We start from the raw sequence: 20,640 nt of genomic DNA, 5'->3' as shown, positions 1-20,640 counted from the left end.
CACCTGCCTCCCTCCCCACCTCCTACACCTGCCACCCTGCCCACCACACACACCTGCCTCCCTCCCCACCTCCTACACCTGCCACCCTCCAACCACCCACACCTGCCCTCTGGGCTCTCAATGGTGGTCGGGCCTCCCTGGGCCGCCCAGTGCTGGGCTCTGCAGCACCTACTGTCCCTCCTGCTCCCGGACAGGCTGCCCAACTCCAGCAGAAGCAGCCCCTTATCTTCCAGTCCCCCCACCTCTGGCCTCTCTCCCGAGCTCTAGGTATGTTACCCTCTGGCTCTCCCCACTCTCCCTCCCTGCTCCATCACTCTGAGCACAGGGTCTCCCTGTCTCCCTCCTCACACCCCTCCGGGCTGCTCTAGCTCCGACCCCCCCACCCCCTTCTGCTTCTCCAAAGACGCTGGGAAGTCTTCCCATCAGTGTTGGGCGTTTCATCTCCTCTTCTCAGCCAGTTCTGGTCAGGCTCTGCCCCCAGGCCCTCCTTGTGGCAAACCCAGCAATCATTTCTCTGCCTCATCTCTGACCTGAAGGGCCCTCCTTGCTCCTGACACGTGTCTCCAGTTCCTTCTGCAGCCGGGACCTCTCCTGTCTCCTCTGCTGGCCCTTCCCACTGCTGACCGGGCTCCACTGAGCCCGCCCCCCCACTCCTCTCCCCAGGGGCCCTCTCCCCCCCACTCCTCTCCCCAGAGCCCCTCTCCCTCCCCCACTCCTCTCTCCAGGGCCCCTCGCCTCCCCCCACCCCAACTCCTCTCTTCAGCTCTACCTCCACAGGCCAGGGACTCAGGCAGCTCAGCCTCAGTCTGGCTGCTCCCGGACCCACACCTATCCACACGCCCCTGCTCGCTAGTATCTCTTTGTGGATATAAAAGGCATTTCTCACAAATACAGCCCAAAGGGGGTTCTACCACTCAGACATTTTTTCATCTTAGTACGCGGCATCATCCTCTGCCCAGCAGCTCAAACCACAGCCTTTGAAGGCCCCTAGACTCCGGGTGGGCACGGCCGGCCCCTGGGCAGGCCCTGCAGACCTGCCTCCACAGCCTGCCCCAGAGCCGCACCAGCCCAGTGTCAGCAGGAGCCGCTGGGCCGGGCCGGAACTCCTCTCCAGCCGCCTCCTGGCGCCGCCCCATCTCCCTGTTCACAGAGTCACCAGCAGCATCTGAAATTGGCCCCACGCTTATACCCGCCCGGTTCCCCATCCTCCCTGTTCAGAGTCACCAGCAGCATCTGAAATTGGCCCCGCGCTTATACCCGCCTGGTTCCCCATCCGCTTACAGTTGCCGCCAGACTCCTCGCTGTGTCCAGGGCGTCCTGGGCGCCCGGGCCTGCCGTGCCCACCTCCCCTTTCTCACTCTGCGGTGCCTTCTCTCCCTTCGCCCAACAGTAGGCCTTGTCCTGCCCCCTCCCCATACTCCTGTGGCTGCCTCCAGCTCCCACCCACCTCTGCTCAGTGTCCCCTCCTCAGAAGGCCCTCCCTGGCCTCCCATCCCCGCGGCCCTGGAGCTGGCCGGTGCTTGGCCCGTCTTCTCTTGACCCTGACAGCCCTTCCCACTTCCTGGACTGTTCTTGTGAGATCATGGCTCCCCGTCGGCCTCCCCACTAGCACCGGAGGCCATGACGGCAGGACAGGGGTGTCTCTCCCAGTGTCGCCCCCGCCCCCGCCCCTGGAATAGTATCTGGGATGGGAATGACAAGTAAACACAGGAATGATGACTGACATTTGCTCTCTAAAGCTTTCGAATTTGGCCCCGTCCTAACTCAGCCCCATATTCCAGACTAGACCTTTAACACCGGCCTGTGGCACCCAGCAGCCACCTAGTCATTCAGCAAACACAGGTGAGCGCTCGCGGTGAGCCAGGTCCCTGCCAGGTGCTGGTCTAGCAGGTCTACACAGTGAGCCTCGGGCATTCATTCATTCATTCATTCATTCAAGAAACACTTCTGTGGGGCTTACGATGTCAAGCACTGTTCTAAGTGCTTTTCAAGTATAAGCCTCCTACCGATCTACGAGGTAGGTGCTGTTATGAGCCCCATATTAGAGCTGAGGAAACTGAGGCACAGCCAGGGAGGTCATACAGAGTGGGAACTAGACCCTCTCTCTCCCTTGGCTTCATCTCACCCCGGACCCTCCTGACAGTCTCCTACTTCTGGCCCCACCCCAGCCTCTCCTCCTCAGGGTAGCCAGTGCGGGCAGGCCCGGGAGGCCACAGCTCTTCCGGCTCTGGGTTCTGGGTGGCACCGGGTGCAGCCCAGGTCTGAGCCCTGGCCAACATCCCCTGCCCCTCCCCGTGCTCCCCAGGGTCCCCCCACCTACAGGCTGGGAGCTCCATTTCTGGTGTCAGGAGTGGGGAGAGTCCCGAAGCCCAGGGAGGAGGGTTCACACTGTGACCCCTGGTGGGGGTCCCCCGGGAAGCCTCCCGGCAGGAGAGCCTCACTCGTTCAGGGCCCCTCAGTGAGGAGGTCCCGTCGCTCATCAACATGCCATTGTTCAACCCAGAGGAGCTGAAACGGTCCTTTCCGCTGCGGGTCGGTGGCACACGTGGCGGTCAGTGTGTGAGCGTCCAGAGAACATGGGCAGGAGGCGGACTTCCCAAGCGGAGTCTTTAAAATGCAATTCGAGACACTCACCAATTGCAACTTCATTGATTGGGTTTTCTTAAAGCATGGCCTTTCAGATTTGGGAATAAATGGATTCAATTGAGAAATCAATGCTTTTCTATACCAACAATTCAGAAAATTAATTGGTCTGCCAGCAGGCCGGTCCAGCTCCTGGGTCCCGCTGAGAGATCTTGCAGTAAAATGCTGTGCTGTCCCCCTGTCCTGACATCAGGAGGGGGTGTTCCCATGACTGTTCCAGTTCCTTAGCGGATGCTCATTGGACAGCCAGTGTCAGCTCCTGTCCCCATTCTAAAGATGAGAAGACAGAGGCACTGAGAGATCAAAACTCTAAGAGCACCTGGCCGGGCACCGTGAGGAAGAAACCGAAGAAGCTGCAACAACTGCGGTTTAGAGAGCAAGGCCCAGGCCTCAGGAAGGACTGGTGGGGGCCAAGGAAGGGGTCAGGGTCCTGCTAAGGGGCAAAGCCCTAGGGAGGGGCAGCTGCAGAGGGAGTGAGCCCTAGGCAGTGACAGACTGGACCGTAAGTTACATAAGTAAAACAGTGCGGTGCTGACACGGGAACAGGATGCTGAGAGAGGAAACAGGCTGGTGTAGAGGTGGGAGTGGAATATGGTGTGGAAGTGTCATTTAAAATCAGTGGAGAGCCGGCTGACGGGGCTCAGTGGTTGAGTGCTGACCTGTGAACCTGGAGGTCACGGTCTGATTCCTGGTCAGGGCACATGTCCGGGTTGCGGGCTCCATCCTCAGTGTGGGGCCTGCAGGAGGCAGCCAATTGATGATTCTCTCTCATCATTGATGCTTCTATCTCTCTCCCTCATGTCATCTCTGAAATCAATAAAATATATTTATAAGATAAAATAAAATCAGTGGAGAAAGGTAGTTGATTCTGTAAGGGCTCAAAGCAATTAGTGATTCATTTAAGAAAGTTAAGCTAGATCCTTACCTCACAGTCACTAAGATAAATTCCCCAAGGAATTAAACAAACAGCTATAAGTACATTCGAAAAATATAGGAGACTCTGTGTATGGTGTTGGTTTTCTTAAGTCAGACACAGGAAGTGCAACCCAAAAAAGGAAAGACGTGTCCTAACCGGTTTGGCTCAGTGGATAGAGCGTCAGCCTGCGGACTCCAGGGTCCCAGGTTCGATTCCGGTCAAGGGCATGTACCTTGGTTGCAGGCACATCCCCAGTAGAGGGTGTGCAGGAGGCAGCTGATCAATGTTTCTCTCATCGATGTTTCTAGCTCTCTACCCTTCTCCCTTCCTCTCTGTAAAAAATCAATAAAATATATTTTAAAAAAACAAAAAGGGAAAGACGGATGGGTCTGACTACAGCAAATGTCAAGATGTCTGACCAAAGCAGCCTTATTCACAATCACCCCAAACTGGAAGCAGCGAAGGTGCCCTTCAGGGGGTGATGGTGGGTGAGCTGAGGTGCATCCCGACAAGGGAGCGTCATTCAGCACCAAACAGCGATGAGCCAGCGAGCCACGGAGACACGGAGGCACCGGAAACGCACATCGCTGAGTGGGAGAAGCCAGTCTGAAAGGGCGACCCAATAATCCCAGGTTCCGGGAGAGGCAACACGATGGAGACAATGAGAAGATCAGTGACGGCCGGGCTGGGAGGAGGGAGGCAGGGAGGGATGAGGGTGGGGTACGGGGATTTTAGGGCCGGGAGCCTATTGGGCACAGGACTGGGATCCCTGTCTCTATACAAGTGTCCAAACTCACAGCACGTGCAGCACCAACAGTGGGCCAAATGTACACCATAGATTTAGTTAGTAACAATGCCACAAGCCCTGGCTGGTTCGGCCCAGTGGATAGAGCATCGGCCTGCGAACCGACGGGTCCCAGGTTCATGCTGGTCAAGGGCACATGCCGGGGTTGCGGGCTCGGTCCAATGTGCAGGAGGCAGCCAATCAATGATTCCCTCTCCTCATTGATGTTTCTATCTCTCTCTTCCTCTCCCTTCCTCTCTGAAATCAATAAAAATATATTTTAAAAAATGCCTCAATACTGGTTCATGAATTGTAACACATGAACCCCGCTGACTGTGGGGCGGAGAGAAGGGGCATATGGGAACTCTTTACTATCTGCTCAGTTTCTCTGCAAACCTAAAGCTGCTCTAAAAATAGAGTCTATTTTTAACAAAGGAGGCCTCTGTACGTGGGAAAAGACAAGCAGGAAACTGTGTAGTCCACGCAACAGACGGGATTTGTACCCAAGACCTACAAACAATTCCTACCACGTGATCACGAAAAAGAGTTTTTAAGAAGAAAGCTGATAAAGGATACAGACTGGCAAATCCATAGAAGAAGAAACAGAAATGTTAACAAACGTGAAGATGCCCAAGCGCACTAGCAATGAGGGAAATGTGAGACGTAGAGCAATGTCGGGCTGCGTGTCTCACCGTGCGAGGGGCGAGATTGTCAGCGTTCATCGTCTCAAGCACCGGCCCGCGAGGCTGAGCATGAGCCCTGTAGGAGGAGCTCATTGCAGCATTGCTTATAGAGCAAAATCCTGGAGGCAACGTCAGTGCCATCAGTTGATGGGACACATTAAATATGGCACCTCATTATCAAGGCATCCCATGCACGTTCACCAAAAAATGGTGTCAAGGAAATAAACAGAGCTATCTGCAGGCTCGTCCCCTCGTCCCCCTTCCCACAGAGCCCAGGCCAGGGGTTGGGGGGCGGCACAGAGAGCCTGGGGGGTGCTGAGCCTCTGGGGCTCCTGAGGGGACTCGGCACCTATGTGTCACCTCCCCCTGGATGTCCTGCCTCAGTGCCCCCAGCAGCCCTGGAGGGCAGCCCTCACCTGGGGTCAGAGAGCAGGGGAAGTGTCCACGCGAGGCTGACACCCGTCCAGAACACAGGCCCCCCTCTGTGTCGCCTCTGAGTCCTCTGTGCCCATCAGGCCTGGGCCAGGCGGCGGGACGGAGACACAGGTGCCAGAGCCCCTGAAGGAAGTTCCACGATCAGGGGCAGGCACTTCCAAGTGTTGTTATGAAGATCAAAAGAGGCAAAAACAGAAGTGAGGGTCGGACAGGGTGCTTGGCCACAGTAAGTGCATACGCATCCCTGGCTCCTTTCTTCCTCTTGCCAGCGACCCCTTCCCTCCTCGGTACCCTGTCACTCCCTCTGCAAGTCGGTCGGTCCGTGCCAGTTGGCTGTCACCACGGCACCAAGAGGGCTCCCGTCGCCGCATCCACACGGGGGCGCGGCCCGGGTTTATCCTAACCTGGCAGCCGAATGAGCGTGTCTGGTGGGCACCAGGCACGGAGGCTCCTCGGTTTACCCCCCTCCGCTCAGCTGTCACAGTCTCATCCCGGAACAGAAAGCGCTGAGGCTCAGAGGAGGGGGGTGCCCTGCCCAGGGCTGCGCGGGGAGATGTGCGGGAGGGGCTCTCGCTCAGACCCTCGAACCAAAGCTCTCCCAGCCCAGGGGCTCACAGACTTGACCATGAGCCGCAGAAAACCACGCACCGATGGCCGTGGGGTGCACACAGCCCCACCTTGCCTGCTGACTCCTTCTCTGCTCCCCCACAGGCCTCCTGGGAATGGTCGCCCACATGATGTACACGCAGGTGTTCCAGGTCACCGTGAGCCTTGGCCCTGAGGACTGGAGGCCCCATTCCTGGGACTACGGGTGGTCCTTCTGGTAAGTGGCTTTGACCTTCAGACACAAGAGGCCCGAGGCATGCTGGGACTTCAGCAGCTCAGCCCAGGTTTGGGGTGGGGGGAGGGGGGGGCAGAGGGAAGTGGGGTGAGCCTGGAGTCCAAAGGGTAGACAAACTGCGGCGTGGACTGGATCAGGCCCACTATCATTTTAATCAGCCTCAAGCTAAGAATGGTTTTTACACTTTTAAATCTTGGAAATAAATCAAAAGAAGAAGACTATTTTGTGAAATGTGAAAATTATGTGAAATTCAAATGTATAGTGTCCATAAATAAAGCTTTATTGGGACACAGCCACGCGCTTCATTTATATGTAGTCTACGGCTGCTTTCCCGCTATAGGCACAGAGATGGAACGGCCCACAAAGCCTGAAATATTTACTGTCTGGCCCTTACAGAGGAAGTTCGCCAGCCCCTGTCTTTTTTAAAAAATATATATTTTATTGATTTTTTACAGAGAGGAAGGGAGGGAAATAGAGAGTTAGAAATAACGATGAGAGAGAAACATCGATCAGCTGCCTCCTGCACACCCCCTACGAGGGTTGTGCCCGCAACCAAGGTACATGCCCTTGCCCGGAATCGAACCCAGGACCCTTGAGTCCGCAGGCCGACGCTCTATCCACTGAGCCACACCAGTTAGGGCCAGCCCCTGTCTTAGAGGCTGTGGAGGTGGAAGCTGGTGAGACCCGAGGTGGGCGAGCCATGGGGGGTGCTGGGTGGTCCCAAGGGTGCGAGGACCCCAGTGAGGGGCTCCGGACCCCAGAGCACAGTGTGCGAAAGGCAGAACCAGCCAGGATCCCTTTGCTTGTGAGTGATGGGCTCCCTAGCTGAGTAAACAGGGGTTTGTATTAGTCCCTGGGGACCAGCTAGGGGGCATGGCTTGTCACAAGGGAAACCCCACCCACACTCGTCTGAGCAATGAGGAAGCTCGGGTTCCCGAACACGGGAGTGTAGGTGACGTCACGGGGCTGAGTGTCCCCTTATGGTCACTGAGCATTGCCCCCCACATGCCAACTCCACTCCTGGCCAGGCTTCCCGGGGTGGGGGGAAGGACGGTGAGAAAGCTCCTCCTTCACATACAGGGATGGGGGGATCAGGGTTTCCCTTTCCCCAAAGTCACTACAGTCCCCAGCCTCCCTCCCATGAGCCCAACTCAGGCCACTTTCTCTCTTGAGCCACCACCACGACAGGGAGTGTCACGAGCTATGGCTCAGCTGACCAGGCCCTTCTCTGGGCTGCGAATGAGTTAGACTCTCGCATGGCGAGCGGATGGCCTGGGTGCTGGGTGAGCTACCGAAACGCCGGCTTCAGGTGCGGCTGGCTCCAGGTGATGAGCGGATTCCTTAGGGACTGTCATCCTCCCCCTTCTCTGCCTCCATTCCCTTTGTGTTGGTTTTGTTCACAAGCAGCTTTTCCCCAAGTGATGGCACAAAGGGTCACCACGCTCAGTTCCAGGCCTTCATCCTACAAATGCAGCAGGACCAGCAGAGAGGCCATCCTCACACCCTTTCCAGCCCAGACCCCGGTTCTGCCTTTCGCGGGCTTGGCTTAAGTCATGTGACCATCCTTCAACCAATGATTTAGACCCTGGGAGACAGGGCTGCTCTCATTGGCCTGGCCTGGGTCACATGCTATTGGCCCCACCCAAACCCTTGGACAGAGAGAGGAGGAGGGGTCCCACAGAGGAAACCTGGGGGTGGGGGGCTGTTATCAGAAGGAGCGTGTGCTGGAGAGACCTTGATCGCCGTTGCCCAGTGCCCAGGGGTTCCGTCTGCCTCTGGTGGCTGAGCCATTTACTCACTTGGTCATTCAGCACGTACTCACTGAGCACTCTCTTGGAGGGGTGTGTGTCTGTGTGTTGGTGGGGGGATGGGGGTACAGCAGTGCCAGGATAGCACTGCAATGGCATTGAGATGAGTGAACTCTCATCTCAATGATGTGGACTCTCCTGGGGGGAGGGGGCCATGGGGAGGTCACCACACACCACGGTGGAAGCACAGAGCAGGGCTCTCACACAGCTCCTGGCAGGAGGCCCAGGGAGGGTTTGGTCAGGAAAGCTGGCAGAGGAGGGACGGACAGTGAGCCGGGAGGGGGCAGGGCAGACAGGAGGGGGCAGGGCAGACGGGGCGGTGAGAGCGCTCCTCTGGGGAAAGGTGGTCGGCTGTCAGGAGAGGGATGCCTGAGACAGACCCAGTGCAGACCCTGGGGACGCCCGCGACATCCCCTCCCCCTGCATGGCTCTGCCCCTTAAAGGGACCCTGGCCCGTCAGCACCACCCCTGATCCCCTTAAGGAGACCCGTGACAGCGGAGCCAGCTAAAGCTCTTACTCCCTTTACCCATCCTCCTTTCCCACCAGCAGCTCCTCCTTAGACCTTCACCTTGGGAGGTAGTGACCCCGCGCTAGGGAAGGAGACAGGAGGGGAGAGAACAGTTGTGGGTGCTGACTCCGTGCAGTGAGCACAGGTGTGTCATCACAGCCGAGCTGGGAGTGGGGTGGCTGAGGCAGGGGAGCTGCAGGGCGGCGTCCAGGGGACCCGCCTGTGAGTGGGGGCGCTGGGGTGGGCCCAGGCGGGGGGCTCCAGAGCCCCTACTTTCAGCCCCTGTGTGCGGCGGGGGAGATGATGGGACAGACACGGCTCCTGTGCGCCCCCCACACTGTTCGACGCCTGCACATGCTCTTCTGCTGTTACCGTTACCGATCTGAAATGTAACACGGACGGTGACCCCGTGTTGCAAATGTGGAAGCTGAGGCTCAGAAAGGGTAGGTCACCGGCCCAGGACTCTGAACCGCCTCCTCCCACCGGCCTCTCTTTCCCGAAGCCCCTGGCTCTCCGCCCTGGCACTCGGTGCCGAGACCGGAGCTGCTGGAGTCGGCCATGGGCACCTTTTCCCCCTGAAGCCGGGTCTCCTGCCCGGCTCCTCTGCTCCCTAAGGGCTGCCCCGCCCCCAAGGGGCAGTGAATTCCCATTTGACTTATTTAAGACGGGCGCCCAATGTGTAGCCCCTATTAGGGCTGACCCATTTCTCCTTGTCACCAAGGCCCGCAAGATGGACCAGCCCCATTTTTCATGCCTCGCATCTGGGGCCTGGCAGGGCCTTGTGGTGTCATCTCTCTAGTTTAATATGTGTGAGGCCATTTGTCACAATTCTGGCCGCGAGGAGACCAGCTCCAAGGCAAGACAGGCCCGGCCTCTGTCACGGGCCCAGCGGGAAGAGAAGAGCGGACTGCGGGCAGGGCTCCGTGGTTGACTGCGCTCAGCTGGGGGCCTGGCGCGGGGCCTTCCGTGACGCCTCAGACCGATGTCGGCGGTCCGGGCATCCAGATGGCCCCTGGCAGCGCTGGCAGGTGGTGCGGCTGGCGCCGGGGGCTCCCCTGGGGCTGTCAGTGGAGCGGCTGCCCCAGCACGGTGTCTGGGCCCCTGCGGGGAGCAAGTGTTCCCAGAGATCCTAGCGGAGGCTACAGGTTTATTTTATAGCCTTGCTCCGGAGGTCCCAGGGTCCCTTGTGTGTATTCTCTTGCTCACGAGCAAGTGATGGGGCCAGATTCAAGGAGAAGGGGCTGCACAAAACCCCAGCCCGGGAGCGGTGGCTCATGGGGCCTTCGTTGGAGACGAGCTACCACCAGGGCTACGGGAAGCCACCCGTGGGCACTCCGCACGGGGAACGTGCCGGGGAATGTGGCATTAACAAGCCTCAGCTGCTCCTCTCTGGAGGAGGGGTCACGGTAGCGCAGGCTCCGGGGGGCGGCTGTGAGGACTGTGGGGCCAAGCTCCTCCAGTGCGACTAGGGGCAGCGATTACACACGGGAGTGACATTGGACCTTGCTTGTTGAGAGGCATGTGGCCCGAATGTCCAGGAGCATGGCATCCCATGGCAAGCAGCCCCCTCCCTGGCTCCCCAGGCCCCACCCCCCCACCCCCACCGGGCTCGCTGCTCGCGTTAGCCCCAGAACTTCAGTGTTTGCTTAGGACCCAGCCCTGGCTGCTGTCTCCCCTCACTCCCCCACCGCCTCCTTTGGCCCTGCCTGAGCTTTGGGAGCCCATCTCCGCCCTGAGCCCTGGGACCTCAAGCCTCCTGCCTGCCTGCTCCTGGGTCTCAGCTCTCTCCAGGTCTCCCTGTGGCCATGCCAAGGCAAGCCCCCTCCCCAGCCCCTGGGAGCAGGATAAAACTAAGCTTGGTGCCACCGACTGTGCCAGGCCCGGCGGGAGACGCTCTCCAAACCTGAGCTGGATAGTCCTGCCAGTGACGCCCACGGAGGAGGTACCAGGCCCACTGGCTGGACAGGGCACAGCCTCAGAAAAGGCAAAGGCCCAACTCACACAATTGGCCTCAGAGGCTGCAAACTACAGACAGCCCAGGGCTGAACCCTGTCCGCCAGTGATCGGCTGGGCCTGCCACCGTGTTATTTAAATGTCCGCGTTTGTGTTTAACATCTAAAGAAGTAAACATTTTACATAAGAATTCAGGCCTCTGGCTTCCCTTGACCATTAGGAGCTACTTCCTTGCCTAACTTGCATCTGCCCTCCAGTTCGCCCCAGTCCCCACCACTCCCTGCTGCCTGACACTTACACTTTCCTCACTTAGTCATCCACCTGACCGGGTGGGAATTGGAATAGCCCAGGGGTGGGCAAACTTTTTGACTCGAGGGCCACAATGGGTTCTTAAACTGGACCGGAGGGCCGGAACAAAAGCATGGATGGAGTGTTTGTGTGAACTAATATAAATTCAAAGTAAACATCATTACATAAAAGGGTACGGTCTTTTTTTTCAATAGTTTTATTCATTTCAAATGGGCTGGATCCGGCCTGCGGGCCGTAGTTTGCCCACGGCTGGACTAGCCACATGTCAGTTTTCCTGGTGATGGCAGGAGAGCAGAAAACTAGTCACTTTGTGCTTCTGTTTTGCACTTGATCCCCAACATGGAGATGGGTGGAAAAGGGACCCCTCTCACCACGGCACACACAGCGAAACCCTGAGCACTCATTCTGCAGACTGAGGGTGGGACGTTATGGCATACATGAGCTAGAAGCACAGAGAGGTGAAGCGCTTTGGCCCAGGTCACACAGCATTAGAGTAGCAGGTTGGGCCAGGTCCCGGGCGGGTGGTGCCTCTCTGTTTCTGGAGCCCCATCTGCATGGAAAGCAGTGGCTTTGTGGCTCCCTCTACCCCGCTCCCCCCACTTCCCAGGCTCCAGGAGCTTGGGAAAGCAGGACACTAGCCCTGTACTCTCTGGGGGCCCAGGCCGCCCTGTTCTCTCTGCCGGGCTTAGCTGGCATTTCAGCATATTGATCCCTTGGAGGGGTGGTGATGGGAGGTGTTTGCTGCTTAGAAGATCTTTGGCCCCAAAGAGCCATTTTCTCCAACAGTTGGAGGAAAACTAAAAAAAAAATGTGTTGCCAGCAGATGTACCCTAAAAGAAGGGCGAAAAGACGTTCTCTAAACAGAAAAAAAAAAAAACTCTTTTTAAAGAAGCAATCTTGGAACAGCAGGAAAGAAGAAAGCAAATTTTACTTTCCTCTTGAGTTTTCTAAATAGAGGGGACCTTTCACCTGGCTGATGTGGCTCAGTGGTTGAGAGCTGACCTGTGAACCAAGAGGTCACCAGCTCTATTCCCAGTCAGGACTCATGGCTGGGTTGCAGGCTCGATCCTCCACAGACAGGGGCGGGCCAGGGCAGGGGGTGTACAGGAGGCAACCTATCAATGATTCTCTCTCATCATTGATGTTTCTCTCTTGCACTCTTTCTCCATTCCTCTCTGAAATCAATTAAAAAACAAAAAATATTATTTTAAAAAAATTTAATAAAGGGGAACTTTTAAAATTTGATAAAGAGAATCTACCCAAACACCTACAGCTAACATCATACTCAGTGGTGAAGATAAAGGCTTTCCATCTAAGATTGGAAACATCACTCATACTCCATGTACTGCTGGAGGCTCTTGATTGTACAATAAGACATGAAAAGTAAATAAAGGCATACAGATTGGAAAGGAAGAAGTAAACTATATCTATTTGCAGATAACATGGTTGTCTATACAGAAAAATCTATGAAACCTACATGTAAAAAAATGTCTAGCCCAGTCGGTATGGCTCAGTGGTTGAGCATCAACCTATGAACCAGGTGGTCACAGTTTGATTCCTGGTCAGGGCACATGCCTGGGTTGTGGACTCAGTCCCCAGTGTGGGGTGTGCAGGAGGCAGCTGATCAATGATTCTCTCTCATCACTGATATTTCTATCTCTCTCTCCATCTCCCTTCCTTTCTGAAATCAATAAAAATATATTTTTTAAAAATGCCTAGACCTAATAAATGAATTCAATACTGTCTCAGGATACAAGATTAAACTATGAAAATCTATTATACTCTATAAGCTAGTAATGAACAGTTGGACAAAGCTAAACATACAGTACCATTTACACTGAAACAAGTGAAATACATGGTAATAAATCTAACAAAACGCCTTCAGGATTTGGAGGCTGAAAGCTACAAAATGCCAATGAAAGACGATCTAAATAAATGGAGAGCTATACCATGTTTATGACAAAGATGTCAATTCCCCACAAGTCCGTATACAGGCTTAATGCAATTCCTATTAAAATGTCAGTGTAATTTCTTATAGATACAGACAAGATTATGATAAAATTTATTAAGAATGTCAAAATTTCCTACCTGGTTTGGCTCACTGGATAGAGCCTCCGCCTGCAACTAAAGGGTCCCAGGTTCAGTTCCAGTCAAGGGCACGTACCTCAGTTGCAGGCTCGATCTCCAGCCCCAGTCAGAATGTATGTGGGAGGCAACCAATCGATGTGTCTCTCTCACATCAATGTTTCTATCTCCGTGTCTTTCCCCCTCCCTTCCACTCCCTCCAAAAATCAATGGAAAAATATTCTCAGGAGAGGATTAACAGCAACAACAAAAGAATGGCAAAGGAAACTAAAATAGCTAAAACAATTTTGACGAAGGAGAAAAAGTGGGAGAAATCAGCGTACCCAATTTGAAGATTTATTGAATAGCTACAGTAATCAGACTGTGGTGTGGGTGGGGAGATAGACACCCAGATACATCAATGGAACAGAATGAAGGATCCAGAAATAGACCCGCACAAATATGCCCAACTGGTTTTTGACAAAGATGCAAATTCATTCAGTGGAGGTGAGAATAGCCTTTCTCAAACGGTACTGGAGCTATTAGACATTCATTGGCAAAAAAAATTAAAAAATCATTCTTGGTCTACACTTCATATCCTGTATAAAATTTAACTCAAGATGCGTCATCGACCTAAATTTAAAATGTAAACCTATAAAATTCTTAGAAAAAGAGGAGGAAAATCTTTGGGATCTCGGCCCAGACAGAGCATTCTTAGACTTGACCTCAAAAGCATTGAAAAAAATTGATAATTGGATTTCATCAAAATTAAACACGTTTGCTCCGTGAAGGACGTTGGTAAGGGGTTGAAGACACAAGCTACAAGCGGAAAGAAAAGATTTGTAAACCACACATCTGACGAAGGACGGGCCTGCAGGCTGTGTAAAAACGCCCAGAACGCAACAGTAAACAGCAACGATGACAAAGGGCTCGGCAAATACGGGCAGACGTTCTGCCGGAGACGAGTCTCAGGTGGCAGGTGAGCAAATGAACAGACGCCCAGCACCATTAGCCGTGAGGGCCAAGCAGTGAGAACCGCGGGGAGATGCCACCGCACGCCCCCCAGAGCAGCTCAGACTCAAGCCAGGACAGGCCTGGCTGGGTGGCTCAGTTGGCTGAGCATCGCCCCGTGCATGGAAAAGCCACCCTTCTCTCTCAAAAATAAAAAATAAAAAAGAACATATTGGAAAATAGATAAATAAATAAAAATAAATAAATTTTAAAAAGGATGACTCCACCCAGTGCTGGTCCGGATGTGGAGACACTTGTGCATATAAAGGAACATGAAGACCATTAAACACACAGCTGGGCTGACTCTCCAGGGGATTATTCTGAGTGGAAAAGCCGATCTCAGACATACACACTGTGTGTGCCTATTCCATAATATTCTTGAAATGATCCAATTATAGAAAGGAACAACTGATGAGGGGTCACCAGAGGTTGGGAGGAAAGTGGGTGTGGCTATGCAGTGCACTGGCCGGACCACTGTGGCGGAAACAGTGGCCTCTGGCTGTCCCTCTGCCGGGACCCTGGTGCACCCTGCACGGGATTTGCAAAATGTCACCGCTGGGGAAACCGGGGAAAGGGCACATGGATCTCTCTGCATCATTTCTTACAGCAGCATGTGAACCTATAATTATCTTGAAGTTAAAAGTGTAATTTAAAAACCTAGAATAATAAATAAGAGGGGAAAAGCCACAAGAGAATGGCAGGGTGGGGGAGGGCTGTGAGGAAATGCAGGGCATGGTCTCCTCCTTGCTGGGCGTCAGCGTGGGGAGCTGGACCCCGTCGTACGTAAGCTCCCTGGTCCTAGGGACCAGACATTCACCTTCAAACGAACTTATGCAAAAAGGGGGATTTATAGGAAGTTATTGCAGAAGAACTCTGGTTGCCATGGACAGAAACCGAATTTCTTAAGGAAAAAAAAAAAACAAAACAGGAATTTGGGGTCCCACCCTGGAAAGCCCAGGGACACTGCTTAGCACAGGGGCCTGTCCCTCCTCCTTTCCTCAGGGTCAGCCGCCTTCTCAGGCTGCTGGGTGCCGACAGTCCCCAGGAGCTCCTCCTGCTCAAGTCCCCGCGGGGGGAAGCTGAGCCCGTTCCCTGGTACCTCAGCAGCAGTGCTGGGGGTCCAGGGCTGACAGTAGTGCAGTGAGTGCCTGGGGTGGTGGTGGCAGGGCTGGGTGGAGGGGCCAATGGGGGAGAGAGGGGGCATCTGTAATATTTTCAACAATAAAGATAGTTATTTTTAAGACCTATGGGTGAGTCTCAGCCTGACTTTGGTGTCACATGCCCATCCTGAGCCAATTACTGTGGCCGAAGGGAAGCGACACTCTCATTGGTCAGGCCTGGGTCATGTGCTCACTCCTAAAGGCTGGGGGTGAGGCCAGCCCCTCACAAACTGCATGGCCGGAGAGGAGGGGAGGAGTGGTCTCTTAACAAAGAGGATGCGGGTCAGGCTAAACCAACATACGTATACCCGTGGGACCCCAGGAAAAAGCCTGCTTCTTCGTTCTCCATCCTTGGGTTCTTTTTTTTTTTTTTTTTAATATATTCTTATTGACTTCAGAGAGGAAGAGAGGAGAGATAGAAACATCAATGATGAAAGAGGATCATTGATTGGCTGCCTCCTGCATGGCCTGCACTGGGGACCAAGCCCGAAACCCGGCATGTACCCTGACCAGAGTCAAACCATGACCTCCTGGTTCATAGGTCAACGCTCAACCACTGAGCCACACGGGCCGGGCCAGCCTCAGGTTCTGAATTTCCAGCCCTCTGGTTCAGACATCCCAGATTGGACTAGAATTTTGAGGAAGGATTATCTGATTAAATAGCTTTGGTCCAGCCCTTATCCAATCATCTGTGACCGGGGGTGGAGCCACCTGGTGGACCCTTGGTGGACGGGGCAGTTCTTAGAGGGGCCAGGCTGGCGCCCCACAGCTGTCAGTTACAGGTCATCAGAGCTCCTGGAAGATCTACACTAGCTCCTTTTCATGAAAGGACAGGGGAACACTCCAGTGGGTTTGGCAGAAAGGGACAGATGATGGTGTGGATCCGGGGAGAAAGGCCGATTCCTCGCATTGCTCCATGCTTTCCTCCGGGCGCTCTGGGCTGACAGAGAAGAGCAGTGGGCGTGGGAGGCGGGCCGCACTCACGCTGAGGAATGAGTGGGTGGTGGGGGGCCCTGTGGGCTGGCAGCAGGAGAGGCTGGAGGCTCAGGGACAGTGCAGGGTTGGCAGCAACAAGAAGAGCCCGTGACTTGGAGGAAACCAGTCATCAAGGCAGAGACTGGGGACAGTGACCGGAAACCAGAGCAGGTGTGCCTACGGCAAGGCCGGAACCCCGGTTACAAATGTCACTGCGCGGTCTGGTCAGAGGACTCAGGCGGGAGGCACCTGTAGAACGGGCACTGGGTCGGAGAAGACAGCAGCTGGCCCCAGACCTCCCTCCCTTCTTCCCAGATGTGAGGGTGGGGGACAGATCCTCCAGCTCTGGCTGCTCAGCACACACCCGAGGTGGGCACAGCCGAGTCCCCCGTGTGCAGGGGGGACGCGTGGAGCGCGAGGTCATTATAATTTAATCTCGGAGGGAGAGCTGGGAGCCAGACAGAAGCGGGCAGTAAAAATGGTGCTAATCGCGATGGTGGTAATGATGGCCAGCCTTTCTGGAACACGGACTGCGTGCCAGCTCTGTTCTGAGAGGCCCCACCGGGCCATCTGCTTTCATCTTTGCAACCTCGCTGTGAGGTGCGGCTATTGTGATGCCCATTAAAACGGATGCAGGGATGATGGGGCGGAGAGGTAAGCATCTTGCCCAAGGTCACACAGGAACCAAGGTCATTCAGCTCTCGCAGGGGCCGGCTGTCAGGGCTTCTGCTCCCATCTATTCTCATCATCCACTTCGGCTAATCTCCTCGCATTCCCTTGCTCCCGCATCCCAACCCCCTCCACACACCCTTCCTCGTCGGCTCAGACCCAGCTCGATCGAGCATCGCTGCCTGAGTCTGTGGTAACCCTCCCCGTGTCGGCCCCTGGATCTTGCCTCTGAGGAATGAGCTCGGCCAGGTCTGCGTCACCAGGTGAAGATAATGCTGCTCGGGGGGGGGGGGGGGTAGGACCACGTCTTGTTCTTCTCCAGGAGGCACCTGCTTAGGTCTGGCCCCAAAGAGGCAGCGAGCAGGGGAGGGGCGCCGGCGGCTGGGGGTTCACGGCACCTCTCTCCTGTCTCCCGCAGCCTGGCGTGGGGCTCCTTCACCTGCTGCATGGCCGCCTCCGTGACCACGCTCAACTCCTACACCAAGACGGTCATCGAGTTCCGCCACAAGCGCAAGGTGTTTGAGCAGGGCTACCGGGAGGAGCCGACCTTCATAGAGCCCGAGGCCATCAAGTACTTCCGAGAGAGGTCAGTGCTCGCGGGGCACCTCTGGCCCGGGGTCTGGCCTCGTGGACACAGGGCTCCAGGCAAAGCTGGACTGAGCGGTCAGCCGGAAGTGCTGGGGGCGGGTGGATGGGCAGGTTGGGTGAGGCGCAGTGTGGACTCCACTATGTCAGAACATCTGGGACGTCTTCATGTTTATGGGCCAGGTGACTGCCTTGAGCTTAGGCCAGTGGTTGGCAAACTGTGTCTGGGCAAACCGCGGCTCGCGAGCCACATATGGCTCTTTGGCCCCTTGAGTGTAGCTCTTCCACAATATGCCCACTTCTACGCATGGGCCATGAAGTTTCAATCGCACTGTACGTGCACGCCTGCACGTGGTATTTTGTGGAAGAGCCACACTCAAGGGGCCAAAGAGCCACATGTGGCTCGCGAGCCGCAGTTTGCCGACCACAGGCTTAGGCGATCAGAGCCTGAGCGAGCGGGAAGGGGATCAAGTTGGAGCATTTGCCTTTGGCTGCAGGCTTCGCAGAACCAAGGTGGGGGCACACAGAGGCCATCCAAGGTCTCCGTCCTGGACCCGGTCACAGCACTGGGTGAGAAGAGGACCCAGCAGTGGGGTTGGTGACACCTGCTGGCAGAGGGCTCCTCGAGGCCAGAACCAAACCTGATCACCTGAGTCCTCGGTGTCCTGCTGGGAGTAGGGGAGGTGACAATAAATGGTGGGTGGATGGTTGAATGGTTGGTCGGATGGATATACGGATGCATGTATGCATGGATGATGGACGGATGGATGCAAGCGTTGATGGATGATGGATGGATGGTTGGATGGATGGATGCATGTGTGGGTGGATGATGGACGGGTGGACGGTTAGCATATTTCCTAGGACCACCTCCTAAATAAGCTATTTTATCCAAATTCTTATCGCGGAGCCAGTTTCTGGGGAGTGATGGGACATGCACGCACTAATGCCTTTCGGTTGCAGGGAAGTGAACGGTCCCCAGGACTGAGTCTGAGGAGGGAAACGGGGACGGAGGCTGAGGGGCTGGGCGGTGTTGAGGAGGTGGACTCTGCGGGGCCATGGAAGGGTTTCAATCCAAGGAGTCACGTGGTGGGGCCACACAGGGACCTCTCTGCCTCTTACAGATGCCATTGTCTCTGCCACACGGGCCCCCTTTCTGTTCCTTGAGCACGGCAAGCTCAACCCTACCTCAGGGCCTTTGCACCTGCTGTGTCCCTGCCTGGAATCCTCACCTGGCTGGCTCACTCAGGCCTCTGCGCAGTGAGGGCTTCCTTCATCAGTTGGTCCAAATTTGCACACCCCCAAACACCCTGCCTTCGTCGCTCTTAGCCCATTGCTATGTTTTGGTAGCACCGATATAATCTAACGTTATTCTATCTGTGATCTGTTCGATAGTTTGTAGGCTGAGCTCCATGAGACAGGGCTTTGCTGTTTTATCACTGTATTCTGGGCACCTAGAACTGGGCCAGGTACCGAGGAGGCGCTCATCAAATTGTGTGTGTGTGATCGACGGAATTCTTCTCTTTGTGGACCTCAGCCCTGACTGCCTCATGCCCTTGCAGCTCAAGCCCCTCCATTGTTGAGCCGATTTAGCACCCAGCCCCCCCCACCCCCCACCAAGGTGCCCGGTCAGGTGTTCAGATCCAGGCCAGTCAGCTGTGGCAGGGAGGTCAGGCTGACCGGGCACATGGGCCAGCCTCACCCACAGCTGTGGCCAAAGCGTGTCCCCTAGGAAGCGGGCCATGGGTGGCAGAGACGGGACGGGGTAGGCGCTCAGGAAACATCTTTAGAAGTCACACGAGCAGCCGATGTCTAACCCGCCCCATCAGCACGGCAGCAGCTGTCCCCTCGGCTGTGGAGCGCCTGGGACGCCCGTGGGCAGCCTTGTTTTGCTGGTGCTGAAAGCAGGACCGCCGAGTGCCAAGCAGCTCCGTGTGCTGGGGCCCCAGTTCGAATGGCCGCAGCGACGCGGGAGACGCTGCTTCCGGCGTGTGTGCGGAATATCACTTCACTCGTTCACAGCTCGAACGTTATGCAGAGGTTCCTCAGACTTCACTTCCCTCCTTCTCTGGGGGAGCATTTCAGCGTGGCTGGGCTGTTCTAGTTTTCTCTGTGTGTGTGTGTGTGTGTGTGTGTGTGTGTGTGTGTGTGTGTGTCTTCCCTGCCAAGAGCTCAGAGCACACGGGCAGACCTCTGCACAGGTTTGCAGGTGCCCAGAAGCGGGGCTGGAACCCTGCGTGGCCAGCACCCCCAAACCCGCAGCAGGGACATGGGGAAGACAGCCACGCTCCCACCTGCCCACATTTTCTCCTTGGGGGACGGGGTGCTATGGGGAGGGGGGGTGGAGGCCCCTGACCTTTGTTTCCCATTTCCCTTGCTTTCCTGCTGTGTGACTGGGGGCCGCTTCCTCTGACCACAGTGCGAGAGCTCTTGGCATCCGGGGAAGGCTCGGCCCTGCCAAGCCAGGGAGCGTGCTGGGCACAGTGCCGGGCACACGGAGAGGGTTCTGTGCGTGTCAGTTCCTGTCTCTTCTGCTACTGATGCAAAGTACAAAGCCTGGGAATGGTTACCTCAGGACGAGAGGGAGATGGCGTTTTAGATACTAGGGCTTTAATAAATGATACCCATAAGCACAGCTGACACGTACGTGGTGCTTGCCCTGTGCCAGGCACCCTCTAAATGCCTTAGACGTTCACTCCGAAACACCTCTGGGAGGTAGTGGGTATCACTGTGTCCCCATTTTATAGTTGCAAAATCCAGGCACAGAGAGGTGTAGTGACTTGCCCAGGGTCACACAGCTGGTAAGTGCCAGAGCTTGGTTTTGAACCAGGTCACAGTGAGTGGGTGCCCCTCAGGACGGATCAGTATCTCCTCCCAACACTGAGGGGAGTCCGCTGAAGCTCACAGCATGAGGGCAGGCAAGGTGCAAGGCAGCCATGAGTGCGGAGGGCCCGGGAGGATACAGGTCTGGGAGTGGGTGTGAGGTCTCCCAGCCGCCCCCCTGGTCCTGTCAGAGGAGAGGCAGGTGTGGCGCACTTCCCCAGGCCTCACCGGCGTCCTGCCCGACACTGCCGCCCCACCTGGGTCTGTTGGGGGTTCTGTGCAGGAGCGGCCTGGTGGGGTCTGAGGAGCAGCTGGGCAGATCCCAAGAGGTGTTCCGGGCCCTGGAGCACGGTGGGGTGTGGAAGACGGTGCGTGTGTGTGTGCACGTGTGTGTGCTGAGGGCCGGTGTGCACACATGGGATTGGGGTGCACTCTGTCCCCGTGACTGAGCAGCCTCGCTTACTAAAACATCTGG

General features: G+C 55.8%; 1 protein-coding gene across 1 annotated transcript in view; it reads left to right on the top strand.

Moving 5' to 3' along the window:
* GSG1L (GSG1-like) overlaps positions 1–20,640 on the top strand; it is a 168,241-nt gene that overhangs the window by 104,422 nt on the left and 43,179 nt on the right. Inside the window, exons 3-4 of the mRNA XM_006756853.2 lie at positions 6,173–6,284; positions 17,179–17,346. Coding sequence (XP_006756916.1) covers positions 6,173–6,284; positions 17,179–17,346 — 280 coding nt within the window. The remainder of the gene's footprint in view (positions 1–6,172; positions 6,285–17,178; positions 17,347–20,640) is intronic.

This window comes from Myotis davidii, unplaced genomic scaffold (genome assembly GCF_000327345.1).
Source record: "Myotis davidii unplaced genomic scaffold, ASM32734v1 scaffold934, whole genome shotgun sequence".
NCBI classification, from domain to species: Eukaryota; Metazoa; Chordata; class Mammalia; order Chiroptera; family Vespertilionidae; genus Myotis; species Myotis davidii.
Note: the sequence above shows the minus strand (reverse complement) of the source record. Positions and strands in the feature narration are given on the sequence as shown.